This window comes from Lissotriton vulgaris, chromosome 7 (genome assembly GCF_964263255.1).
Source record: "Lissotriton vulgaris chromosome 7, aLisVul1.2, whole genome shotgun sequence".
NCBI lineage: Eukaryota > Metazoa > Chordata > Amphibia > Caudata > Salamandridae > Lissotriton > Lissotriton vulgaris.
Window position 1 is genome coordinate 1,323,887,921 of NC_141695.1, and position 14,237 is coordinate 1,323,902,157.

The 14,237-nt window shown below is 42.9% G+C and overlaps 1 protein-coding gene across 1 annotated transcript in view; it reads left to right on the forward strand.

The window, feature by feature from the left end:
• The window catches only part of LOC147703604 (serine protease 33-like), an 82,362-nt gene that overhangs the window by 47,818 nt on the left and 20,307 nt on the right, over positions 1-14,237 (forward strand). Inside the window, exons 3-5 of the mRNA XM_086931940.1 lie at positions 2,564-2,729; positions 9,577-9,848; positions 12,685-12,854. Coding sequence (XP_086788066.1) covers positions 2,564-2,729; positions 9,577-9,848; positions 12,685-12,854 — 608 coding nt within the window. The remainder of the gene's footprint in view (positions 1-2,563; positions 2,730-9,576; positions 9,849-12,684; positions 12,855-14,237) is intronic.

Here is a 14,237-nt window from a genome sequence, read left to right on the forward strand (position 1 = left end):
TTTGGGAAAACTTCGTATAGTTTTAATAAAAGTGGTACGAAGTGTTCCTCATCTGGGCTTGTGTGTGTGCCTTGACCTGCGCACGCGCCTCAGGCATGGGCTCACAATTTAGCACAAAAAACGTGTGGATGACGTGAGGTGGGGTGGGGTAAAAACAATAGGTGATTGGGAAAAGCCCTATTTGCGTGAAATTGTTGGTGAGTAAAATGCTTAAAAAACGATTAGTCTTCGAGGTCATCACCTCCGGCATGGGGCTGACACAGTTTTTATTCACACAGCTCTGATGATGCACCTCCGGCACGGGCTGACACAGTTATTCACGCAGCTCTGATGATGCACCTCAGGCAGGTGCTCACAGCTGTTATTATTCACACAACTCTGATGATGCACCTCAAGCACGGGGCTGACGCAGGTATTATTCACACAGCTCTGATGATGCACCTCAGGCACGGGCTCACAGCTGTTATGATTCACACAGCTCTGATGATGCACCTCACGCACGGAGCTGACGCAGTTTAATATTCACACAGCTCTGATGATGCACCTCAGGCACGGGCTCACAGCTGTTATTATTCACACAACTCTGATGATGCACCTCAAGCACGGGGCTGACGCAGGTATTATTCACACAGCTCTGATGATGCACCTCAGGCACGAGCTCACAGCTGTTATTATTCACACAACTCTGATGATGCACCTCAAGCACGGGGCTGACGCAGGTATTATTCACACAGCTCTGATGATGCACCTCAGGCACGAGCTCACAGCTGTTATTATTCACACAACTCTGATGATGCACCTCAAGCACGGGGCTGACGCAGGTATTATTCACACAGCTCTGATGATGCACCTCAGGCACGGGCTCACAGCTGTTATTATTCACACAACTCTGATGATGCACCTCAAGCACGGGGCTGACGCAGGTATTATTCACACAGCTCTGATGATGCACCTCACGCACGGGGCTGACAGTTATTATTCACACAGCTCTGATGATGCACCTCAGGCAGGTGCTCACAGCTGTTATTATTCACACAACTCTGATGCACCTCAAGCACGGGGCTGACGCAGGTATTATTCACACAGCTCTGATGATGCACCTCAGGCACGGGCTCACAGCTGTTATGATTCACACAGCTCTGATGATGCACCTCACGCACGGAGCTGACGCAGTTATTAGTCACACAGCTCTGATGATGCACCTCAGGCACGGGCTCACAGCTGTTATGATTCACACAGCTCTGATGCGCTCTCTAATACTCTTTACTAATAACTCTCTCCTCACTATCAACTTCTCACTCTACTACTTACTCTGTGTGTGGGTGCTAATGCAATAGGTCTCGCATATGCAAGCGATGAAGCTATTGACAATGTAAATGACAATGCCATTTATTTATTATTTTAAAAAAAATCATGAGCAATGCCAATAGCTCTACCTTTAATGCTGCCGAGACCATTGTAAATGCTTCTTTTAAGAGGCTCTGAAGACCACAGAACCAAAAAGTAGCCGGACATATATGACGGAGAGTTTCCTTGAAAACTCTCCTGCGAGCTATCTTTTCGTCTGTAAGGCAAAAGCTATTGGACATCATTTTAATCGCATGCCCTTTTTATGGATCGTGTTAAGGCGATTCGAACAAGCCTGGCTAGCTTATAAACACCGCTCCATTTTCTTGCTGCGTCTGCGATTCCAAACAAGAACCATTTATGGATACACTAAGAGTTTGTCCTAGTATTTTAAATGGAAGACGAAATTCGCTCAGGTCTCTGTTAATTTAAAAAGTGAACCGCCAAGTGAAAGAGGCGTTGCAGTTTGTAATGAACATTTTCAAATGTCGTTTAATTTACATGAATGCTGCGTGCACCTTTTGTGAACTAATATTGAGGGGTCTGTTTAGTACACTGTTTTAATAGGATTGAATCCTTGCACGCTGTTTGCTTCTTCCACAAAAAATGAAATATTGGCTCCTTAGATTTAAATGCACTAAATGGTTTTATTGTGTTGAAAAAATATTGTTTGATTTTAATTGACAGTACATTGATTGCTTGCTCTGTCCATTACTGTCTGTTGCAACTGTTTGGCTTCTGTGCTCCTTCATGTCTGCTTCATGGACTAGTCAGTGTTGCATCTGTTAGTGATTGTTGCATCCATTGTTGACTTTTGCACCCCATAGTTGCTGTTAAAACTGTAATTGATTGTTTTATTTATTAAATATTATTTTGGGTGATTTTTCAACCACAGGCCTGTTGCTGATTAGGGCACCTATTGACATCAATTGCTGGTGTGCCTGTTTGCTGTTTGCTGCACTGTGGCATACATGAATGACTGCTGCAGACATTAATGATTGCTGCAGCCAATAAAAGGTTTACTTTCATCCAATGACTTGTCAATTCCTGATTGCCTTCCAATCGGTACAAGGGCCTTAAGACTAGGGAGCACAGCAAGTTAAGTTGTGTTCAAAGCGCATTTGCCTTCACACAAATGAAGACTGATCTCCCAAGTCTCCCTTATGCATCTTGATCTGATCCCTGCCCTGTGTTACCATTCTTTGTTTTTTTGTAGTTTGCGGCATACCAGTCGTTTCCAGCCGGATTGTGGGCGGACAGGATGCCGTGGAAGGGACGTGGCCATGGCAGGCCAGTGTGCAGGTGAACGGACGGCACATTTGTGGAGGGACTCTAATCACAAACAATTGGGTGGTGTCGGCGGCGCACTGCTACTACGGGCTGTAAGTACAGTGGGTGTAACACAAAACTCAGACATTTTCAGAATTGTCTACAAAAAAGCAACGAAAGCAAGTGCATGGGAAGACCGTGTCAATGATCAGACCAGCCTTGGTTGGTTTTTTCCTAAAGGCATTGCCTGGTCTCAAAGGCATGATAAAGGTTACACCATTTCATTATATCTGAACAATTAATCCTTCCACCAGTTGACTCGAATGGTGCCTTCCCTTTCCACAGCTTTGACCATGTTCTCATGTTCTTTATTTATTTATTTTTATCTGGGTCTACAAGTCATTTGATGGACCTGTCCACTCCATTTCTTCTTTTTGACCTACTGGTCTGCATTCAATTAGAGATTTCTGGTACACCAGTGAGCCTGTCCATACTTGGACAAACCTGCTCAAAATATTCCTGTAGTTCCTGAATCACCTTAATCAATTTAGAGCTTATTTTCTTCTCATGGCAAGTCTCCAGCCAGAAGAAATAACCCTCCTCAAATGTGTTACTTTTGTCCTCGTTCAATGGTTTTCTCCTTGACACATTTATCCACCATTGCCTTGACCTTATTTTTCTGAGGCAGGGAATCGGATACATTCCATGTTGCCAAATATTGATGGACACATCTGTTGTGTTATATTTCGTTTAATTCGCAAACATTTGCAGTTCCTTTTTAAAATCGTCATGAGCTATAGTTTAACCTGCACTAATTCTCAAATCTAAAAAGTCTCTGTGGCTTCGTGATTGCGTCCAGCACCAGTGAATTTGTACTCCCCATTTCAAGCAACTTTCTTCCTTGTTTTGGCTCCTTGCAATCTTTCTCTTTGGCATCCAAGTTGTCCTGTTTTCTTCTCTATCTAACCAGTCACCATCTTTGTTTCCAGTTTTCCTCATTATATGATGGATAAAGTGTGTGCATGAGTTGTTTCAAAGACGTGCATCCATTTAGGGAAAAAAAGTTGGAACGGGTTCCAGCTTGTGTACGTGATGGCCGTCTGTGGCCTTAGATTTTTGAATGGCCTTACAAAAATCAGATGCTCTGCCAAGGAATGTGTTAAGAGCTGTGAAAATATCAAGCCCAACACATTACATTCTAATTGATCTAGAAGTCTAGCTCTTATATTGTGGATATCACGAAAGTGCCCTGGACAGAAAATGACCACAAATCCTCACTAACCTGTCTGAATACATAGCTGTCGCATTGTAATCTGCTTTGTGTGGAATCAATAGTAAAGACAACTGAGTTAGACCTAGCCAATAAGCAAAGAGCAATTAAATGGAATCAAGAAAAATAGATTCAGCTTGAGATAAATCACATGGTTTGAATGGTCTTTAAGACAGTATGTCCAGTAGCTGCTGCTCACGGAGGAAGAGTGCTGACGGCATGTCAGAGGGTGGAAAAGAAGCACGATATTTCTTCACTGACCAGCATCTACACCTCAAAACCAAAAGACAAGTGTATGAATGGTACAATCAACAGTGCTTGGAGAAGAAAGCAGAACTGAATGGAGGACATAACACCAGAGACCTACTGGAAATCTGGACCTGCGTTCTTTCAGAAATTACTTTAAATTGTTGACAGTGAACAAAAATAACAACTAGAATAGAAACTATGGGGGTATTGACAGCAGCAGCAAAAGAAAAACAGTATAACACTTTGGGAAATTGTGAATTTCAGGGTGTCTTTGGATACCAACCTTACTGGAATGGGCACTGGAGCGATCAAACGGGTAAACCACTTCTCCAAGCTAACTATACACCATGAGGATAAGGAAAAATAAGGAAGGTAAGCACTCCCAAGTCATACAGCTCATGCCAGCCAAAGATCAAATAAAACCACATTATGATACTTAAAATCGACAAGCACTCTCATCCATTCATTTATCGATCAATATTTTGATGTGCGGGGAAAATCAGTAGGACATACCTCCTATACTGTATCCAAGAATGGGTACCTAATAACATTTTCAGGTATCTCCAAGCTATCCTCATTAAAGGCCAAGGTACGACACAGCAAGCATTAACGCTATCTATAATCAGCTCTAAGCTAGACAGCCAAAAAGAATAGCCAGGTCTATAAAGTTTTTTTTTTTATATGTTGAAATCTAAGCAGGAGTAATTATAAAGAGGAATTGTATTCCAGTGATTAGGAGCTAAATAGGAGAATGTCCTTCTGCAGTACAGATGCGGCGTGGGCATAACCACAGTTTAATCTAAGATGTCAAACAGGATAATAACAGGAAAGTTTCCCTGAGAGGTAGACTGGACCTTAGCCAACCAGTTTTATGAACAAGACGAAGCTTGAAAAGAGACCGTTTTCTCACTGGAAGCCAATGAAGAACTTTGTGTGGCAACCAATGGGGAACCAGAAGGAAGCTGACAGACCAGGCATGCAGCCTTACTTTGAACAACTTGCAAATTAGAGAAAAGCGACTCATTGACAGCAACTACTAGGGTATTTCCGTGGTCCAGGTGGTTCACTATAAGAACTTGAAAGAGAGTGTCTTTGATCTTTGCAAGAGCCACTGAAAAAACTTTTTGAGCATGCAAATACCAAAGCATGCGCCACATGCTGACACCATCTGTACTCTTTTGGAAGGATTCTCATCCACCAGGATGCCAAGATTTTTAACTCCCCTCCTGGGATAAGTGGCAGAGCATAACTCAAGAGGCCACTAGTCGCCCGACTAAGGGCCTGAGCCCTGCCAAACAGCAGAATCTCTTTCGGATCTCTGTTGAGCTGTAAACTGTTTGAAGTTCTCCAGGTGGCAGCTTTCCTCATGCAGCCAGTAAACCTAATTTTGGCATTTTCTGGATTGCACCTAAAAGAATAGATTCATTGAGTGTCATCTGCATATGAAATTATTTCAAAGCTGCAAGATTTAATTAATTGGGCAAGCTGTACCGCATAGATGTTAAAAAAGTAGGGCTCTTAGAAGTGTCCTTGATGAACCCCCTTGGGAAGGATCATGATCCAAGATTTGAACGAGTTCTGTGAAACCACTTGGGTCCTATTATCCAAGAGATCTTTAAGCCAGTTCAGGGCTTTCCTGTTGACGCCTAGCTCATAGTCTTTGCACCAAGATGGAATGAGACTCTATTTAATGCGGCTGTCAATTGAGTAAAACTAGCATCGTCAGTAGGTGGGCATCTAGAAATAGTCTGATGGAGTCGAACAGCCACCAATGCAGCTCTGCACTGTGAAAGACCCTTAAATTTGATTGCAAGGAATCTAGTAGGAGGTCTTCATCTAGGTAAGAGTAGAGTTTATTCACAAGAGCCTCCGAAATCTTACCTAGTAAAGGAAGGAGCGAAATAGGCCGATAATTGGCAAGCTCGGAGTCTGCATTAGGCTTTTTCGAAGTGGAAGAAACTTGTGCTGCTTTCCATTCCAAAGGCTTTGTTGTTGAATTGAAAGAAAGATTAAACAAGGATGTATTGGAAGGCAAAATTAAGGTTGACAAGGGTCGGAAGGACCACCTGATTTAAATGTAATGAGCATTTTCAACACTTTCCTCGGAGTGTTAGACTCATACTCCCTGAGTGTAGACAAATTTGGGGTGGGGGGGGTGGAGGTAAAGGAACGTTTGTGTTGAGAAGTAACCGGTAGTGATGTTAAATTGGGAAAATTGCATTACATTTTCTTAATATATGTCCCATCAAAGTGATCTGCAAGTAAATCTCATAGGGATTGTGAAGCAGGAATAATGGATGTGCAAGTGTAAGGGTTAGTTACATTATTCAGTTCTTTAAACAATTTTTAGGTCTCGACTATTCTATCCCACAGGGATAAATAGACGAGAGTATAGTAGACAAAACAAGCTCCTGAACCATTTCGGATTTAGTACAGTTCATGTGAACACAATCACACGCATTCTCCCCACGGGCATTTTTTTCAAGAGCTTTCAGTGGCTCTTCACCCTTTCCAGCGCCAACCATGATGCTTCTCCAGCGAGCGCTTGGCCCATTCCCTCCCACTTGCTCACAATCCGCCCCCCCACCAGGCTCTTGAATAAACCGTGAGGCTTCTCCAGAGCGCGCTTGTTTAATTTTGCGGCCGATTTTGCTTGTTTACATTCAGCAGCGCACGTAATTGCTCCTGGCTTCGTTTCTTTAGATTTGCTCTGGGCCGGCATCTTTTTGTAGGCTTTCACACGAGCGCTTGTTTTTTGGGGAGGAATAATTGTTGCAAGTGAATATAGTATGCAGCATTTCCCTTCCATCGCTGCTTCTTTTTATTAATTTTGTCTTTCCCTCTTTCTGCTTTACGTTAGGAGCCCTCCTCCAACACTCCAAGCACAAACGCAGTCCTTTATGTGTTGCTTTCACCCTCCCACCTTTCGAGCACAAATGCATTGGTTCCCTTCCCCCACCTTTTCCGAGTGCATCAAGTTAGGCAGCAAGAGGCCCGGGCACCCACTCCGCCTCAGATCACATTCACGGTGGTCAGTTGCCCACTGGGTTGCTTACCGACGGATGTGGGCTCTAATCTTCTACAGCACAGACATCGCCAAGGGGCATCAGGAAGGGTATCTAAAAACATTTATAACTGTTGCAAGTACAATTAGTACGAATGCATCATTTTCCTTCCATCGCGGTTTCTTTTTAATTTGGTCTTTCCCTCTTTTTGCTTGACGTTAGGAGCCCTCCTCCCACCCTCCAAGCACACACGCAGCTTTGGGGTTCCAAGCACACATGTACATGCTGATTTGGCGCTGCTACAGCTGTATTACACTACGCTCTCTTCACCCTGCACTCTTGGTAGAGCTGCTCCTCGTGTGTAACAAAAGGTGTGTGTGCATCACAGGCAGAGCAAACCCAAGTGACGGCGACTTTAATTAAAAGCATCCCTTAAGCAATCTCATCAGCAGCCATGCTTTTCCAGTCTTGTTGTCTGTGTGTATCGCTGTGAGTCACTGTGTCTGTTTTAATGTATCTGTCGGTGCGCACTGGCTTTTACTTATATTGTCTGCCATGGCCGCTCTCCTTCCTCCTCCTCGCTGTCGTTCTTCTTAAATAACCCTTACGTTGTACGTCTTGTGCATGCGCACTCGCAAGACATACAACATATGAGTTATCACTGAAGAAGGACCGCGAGGAGGAGGAGGAAGGAGAGCGGCCATGGTGAGGAGGTGGCAGCCACAGCAGGTAAGTGCCTTTTTAAATACTTTTAATCAGTTTGGGAGGATGGAGGGGCTGGGTAACTACGCTCTGCCAAGTATTTGTAGTTTTGCCTAAACTGCATTCGCAACGGAAAGCGGAGTAGGCAAAACTATGTAAACTACGCTGGCGGAGTGTAGTTACCCGCCCGGGGTTAGTTAACACTACATTTATGTATGTACTACTTTTAAATGCCATGCACCTGCCATCTGCACTATGAGGTCTACATACGGGTGGCCTAATCATTAAGATGAACGGTTTGACTTGTTAAAAGGGGTTTATTTTGACAAGTCTCAGTGCATATTTTGCATTGTCACAGGCTACATGGATAGAGCTAAGCATGTGCGCACTGCCAGTATTGTAGATGTTGCAGTGCACTAGTTGTATTTAACATTTAGGCCTTGGATGCATTTTGTACCACATACTAGGGACTTATAGGCAAGTTAAATATTCCAGTTAATGGCTTTGCAATTTGACCATGTTAAAAGGGGGAGCACCGTCACTTTACTATTGGATAGCAGGGGTGAACAGAGTTCCAAAACCAGTAAAACCAATAGGATAAGAAATCTGAGGGGCCATCAAACAAAAGATGGTCATTTCCTACAGTTGCTATAAGAAAAGTATCAATTTTCAAAAAGTAAATTTGCTGGACCATCTTTTATCCAATTTTATGAAGCGAGTAAACGTCCTTCTATAATCAGCACCGCTTGGACGCACCTTTTGCGTCCACACAATGTCGTCCGGTATTTCTCTCATTATTGTGTAGGGGGGACACGTGAAAATAAGGGCAAGCCTTGCCTCTGGCATATTGCTGGTGTTGGCGCACGAGGCAATGAGGATTGCCAAAGTCAATAGTTGTAGGTTTAATTGCTAACGGATTCGGTATAGGCACATTAAAGCCGGAAAGGCAATGAAAGACGGACTGATTTGGAGGCCCCCTTACTTTTCATACAGTCTGTTTTTAATTTCTATTTGGAATAAAGGTTGGGAGGCAGGTAAGCCTTCATTAAAGCCCTCCTTTATTTTTTATGACCTTGAACGTAAGAATGACTTTCTTATGTCATAGAAATAAAAAGATGATGGCATTTACATCTAGGAGGACATCAGTACTGTCTGTCTTCCAGCTCTATAAATGGTTGTTCCAAGTGGCACTTATGAGAAAAAACTAGGACGGAAGGGTAGAACCATGGGTGGAGATATGAAGATATGAGAGGGTGGTGGGTAGGAGAAACAATGAGCACTTAGGTAAAAGAAGGTAGAGGGAAGGGAAATTAAAAAAACAGAGGGAAAAGAGGGTTAAACAAATCTGTTTGCTAAGCTGTAAATCTTAGGTATGTAAAATCTGTAAATAGCACAACTATGTAATGAGATTCAGTACTCTGTAATGAATAACTAACTCCACCAAAATTGAATCCTAATCTAGAAATGACACGGAGTGCATGTGCACCAGGTGGGAAGACGACACCATAGCAGGATGGGTGTATGGAAATATGTGGTTGTAGATTTTATTAACCAGCTGAAGAAATGTGCAGCATACACATGTCAAACCACACCTCTAGTGCTCAACTATTGTCATTTGACCAGATTCCCAAATGACCCAGATCTTCACTTCACATTGTTAGTAGTGTTTTATTAATAATTGATGTGATATTTGCTTCTCTCCACCATGCTGGCTAAATCTTATCTTTCATGTAGGAACTATGCCCAGTCCTCCTACACGGTCTGCCTGGGAATGTACCAGCTTTCGAACTCCAACCCTAACTCGCAGTGCTCTACAGTCAAGCAGATCATCGTCAATTCGCTCTACAGTTCTGAAGGAGGCCCTGGGGACATCCTGCTGCTGGAGCTGACGAACACAGTGGCCTTCACTGATTTCATCCTGCCCATCTGCCTGCCAGCCTTGTCGGTCACATTCCCATCTGGTTTAAACTGCTGGGTCACCGGCTGGGGAACCATTGGCTCTGACAGTGAGTGTGTTCGTAGATGACCATGTAATTGCTTTTTTGGTGTTAGCAATGTTAAGACATAAGCAACAGTTGTCTTTTTCTTAGAGCAAAGTTACACTGCAGACTGGTTTGGTGTGTAACTTCCCATACATTACAATGCAGCCTTTGGGTGTTGCAGGGATGTTAATTTCTGTCATTCGAACCCATACTCATGGGTCTTCATTTATTTTTTAGGAGCTCCTATCCGGGGAGAGGAAACTGACCATTAACAGTCTAAGTTGGCTATCTGTTGGCAGCTATGTGTTTAGAGTTTGAGAGGTAGCCAGTGCTGTGAATCTAGAATAGGTTTGTAGTAGCTAGAGTTGGTTTCTAAGGCTTCAGACTGCTGCAGAGAGGATAAGCTTTCAGGAGAGGGTCTACTGACTCTTTAGTCTGCCCTTCCTGAGAAAAGGGTGGGGCTGGAGAAGAGAGATGCACAGACTCCTTCAAGCTCTTCCTCCTCAGAATGGCTAGCAGAGCTTGAGCATTTCTGTCTTTACCCAACCAGTAGATCTAAACAGCCTCCATCTAGTCATTGAAGAATCTATGAAGCATCCACGAAGACTTAACCAATGGCTACCATTCCCCCCTTAGAAAGCAACCTCCTTCTTCTGGGGATATTAGATTTACATAGTAGTCCTAATCTGCCCAATCTGAAAGGAGTAAAGCCAGGCCCAGGCCAGCCGGAGAGCAAGGCCTTTCATCAGGAATGTTGACTGTAGTAGGACCCGGCTTCCTTGGACTATACTTGTGCTGGCCCTGGGGTGGAACAAATCAAATGGGAGGTTTACATTGATAATCAGCTGTGTCTATGCAAGATGGACACCCTTAATAAAGAAGCCTGGGCTAAGCCCATTCCTCCCAAAGTCCCTCTGCCTGCCCACGAGTAGTGCTGAACCTCAGGACTGGGAATGTTTGAGGGATTCCCATGGAAACCCGAGAGGACAGTGATTTTCCAGGGGACATTTCTGGAAGATGCACCACAGTTTCATGGTCTACCATCGGCTCAAATTCACTATGGAAGTATGCCAGGAAAACCACATGATAGCCAGTCGATGGCATCCTGTAGACACCCTAACAAGCGAGAAGTAAAATCATGATAACTACTGAGGAGAGATAAAAACCACCTTACTCTTCTCCTCCTTTAATGAAGCCATGCGTGCCCCCCTGAGACTGAATAATGGCAGTGAAAAAGTCATCTGGTCAATGTTTCTATTCAATAACTTTTTGTATACATGTGCTTTTATGGTTTTTACCCGATAATAAAGCTTTTTGACTGACTGACTGACTGACTCATCTGGTCAGTGCACACACTACAGGGAGCTGGACAAACTGTATTCACAATGAAGGCTCTTAAATTCAGTGGTGGGATCAAAATATTGTTATCCTTTTCACAAAACAAACATTGTTTGTTTGTGGGTATAGACACTCTTCGTTCTATGAGGATTTGTAGAAGGAAGAAAGCAACTGCATTTTTTTATGCTTGCATTGAAATTTCATGTGCTTTTATTTGACTTCATTTGGTCCATTCCGGCAAAGTGATTTCTCCCTAGGTTGGGAGTATAAACACTTGGCAATCTTTTATGGGGATATAAAGGAATGGTGAGGCTGAAGTATGTGGGGCCTAATTACATATGGGGCACATTTCGCTTAACAGTGCATAGTAAGCAATATTTGTCAGACTAATGTAGTTGTAATGTATTAAGGGCACTAAATGCATCTTTGAGGCTGCTGTTGACACAGAAATCTGGGTATTTTAGGGTGGAACTTGTAATACGTTCACTCTTTAACATTCAGCTTGCAGGAGCGGCCTGTGCAGGTAAGAGCGGTGGGCGGTGGGGGGGGGGGGGGGGGGGGGGGTATTCGACAGACGACCATGAGGGACAAATGTATTTATTTAATGTTCCCTCCTCATCACCGGTCGAATCCCCACCACTCTTACCTGCACGTACCGCTCCTGTCAGCTTATCGGAGGCCACAAAACAACTGGGAATTCTTTCATATCATGAGTCTCCTTTGAAGGAAATTAGGTCAAACAATACTGTAGTACATTTATCAAGGGTGGCAAGAACTGTTTTAAAGGGAGAAGGATAAAGAGTGAAGTCATTAGTTCTTGGATCCTCAAAACAACAGTAGTATAGAAACTAAGACGGGATGGCGATGCAAGAGTTCATCATGATGATCTACCGGTCTGCACTAGTATGAAATGGGTAGTTCTACAAACTACAATAAAGGAGTAAGCGGCGGGATACATTTGCTGGATTTTTATTATCAATTTGACTTACCATTCTCGCTGACCAAATTCAGTTAACCAGGAATATGGGTCACATATGCGGCCTTAACTTTCAGAGTCAAGTGGTCTTTGATGGGCAATTCTATAATAGATCTCATTCCTCTCATTGTCTTGTAATTAAATATGGACTTAGATCTGCATCTTATATTTTCATTGTTCAAATCTATTCAAAAGTCAAGGTATCCATTCTAGATTCCAACCACCTTCTCAGATGTACTGACTCCCGATGAAGATGGAGTGACAGAAGTTGCAGGCATGCTGGCTTAGAATGCATGAAGTTGCTTAGTCTTTTTGAGAATAGGTGTTTTCTCTTTAAGGAAGCACTAATTCTAGTTTTGGTGTACATCTAAAGTTGCTTATATCTGGATTTTGAATACACTAAATCTGACTTAATAAATTATGTTCGTTGCTCACGGAGGTGAATTATCTCATTCACGCTGATCAGTACACGTCAGGACAAGTTAAATGATTATCTGAGCCTGTTCTGCATCGTCAAAAACAAATTGTCAATTACTATTTCTACAGTTCCTCTGCCATCGCCCCAGACTCTGCAGGAAGTGAAGGTCCCAATCATTGACAGATCCACATGTGATGACCTCTACCATATCGGTTCAGGTGTGAGCTCAGGCCAACCCATAATCCTCAGTGACATGATGTGCGCTGGCTATGAGGCTGGAGGAAAAGACTCTTGCCAGGTGAGTGGCTTTGAAGTGTCAGAGCGCTGCCAAGCAGGGCAATGGAAATCTGTCCTGAGGCTAAATCATAATGGTAAGCAGCCTGGTACAAGGTTGGGGTTTATGTTTCCCAGTTTGTATGTGCATTGAAATCCCCCCTATGCCCCTTAGATTCTCCATTCCTTAAAATACATTTGGGACCCCCAAAAAAATGAATATTTTAATGATATGTTCCTTTAATTGCCATATTTTAAAATAAACGGCATTCCTTGGGCAATACCAGTGATCATTTGTAATGTGATTTCCAAATGTGTAATGCTAATAATACAGCAGAAATGTTTTCATGGTTTTCTCGCTTTTCCTGCTGCATCTATATTGGCAATCCTAAATGTGCCCATTCTGATGGGTAAAAGGTAAAACTCACGTGTTTATGAAAGCTTGAGAGGGATCGGCCTTCTGTGTCCTAGCAGATCTGTCAGTTTTTACTTGTTTTGTGCTGCCAAGAAGTCTGTGTGACCCAATTGATGTTCAGATGACTGGTGTATGTTGAGTGCTTGCAGTCTGAATACCATGCTAGGAAATATGGGAAGCAGTTGGTTCAGTGCTTAATTTGTAAAACAATAAGCCCCGGGGACCAAAGTTTTGCTCAAAAGCTAAGAATATCAGGATGCATAGTCTTAATACCCCCTCATGCCTTAACACCACTAGACAGCCCCTGGCTGATTTCTCCTGCAGACTCTTTTTCATCCCTGCATTCAGCATTTGCCACTATTGTTCTTTCGTTCGTTCTTTCTTTCTTTCTTTCTTTCTTTCTTTCTTTCTTGCAATTACTCAGGGCCTACACCTTCTAAAGGAGCCCCTTGGGAAAGTGAACTTTCCCCCTATCTACTGCCTATTTCTGGATAAAACCATTTCTCTTATCTCCCTTACTCTAAATGCATCTCTCTTTGCCTTTGATCGCCTAAGGGATTTTGGGGTCCTGGGTAGGGCACATTTATTTTTGGTTTTATAAACACTTTGTATTATTTCAAAGTTATTGGAAGTGGGACGGCGGGATTTTTGCTCTCTGATCTGATTACTCTAGATCTAAATCCCCACTTAGGTCGACTGAACCTTTGTTGCCTGTCATAGAGTAAAAAGCAATCCACTACCAGATTAATCAATCCAATAATTTGCACAACTCTGAAGAACCACTTACCACGAATAAGTTTTAAAGTTTTATTATAAAGCCAAAGATAACTGGAGATACAAACATCTCAAAATAAGGTTCAAGAGATATACTGGCACCAATACAAACCTGAATTCTCTAAACAATCTTAGGCGACAGAAAAATATCACAAAGACTAATTCAAAGATCAGCAGGTTTGCAAGAATAGACACAAGTTGTAACTTGAGCGTCATTTA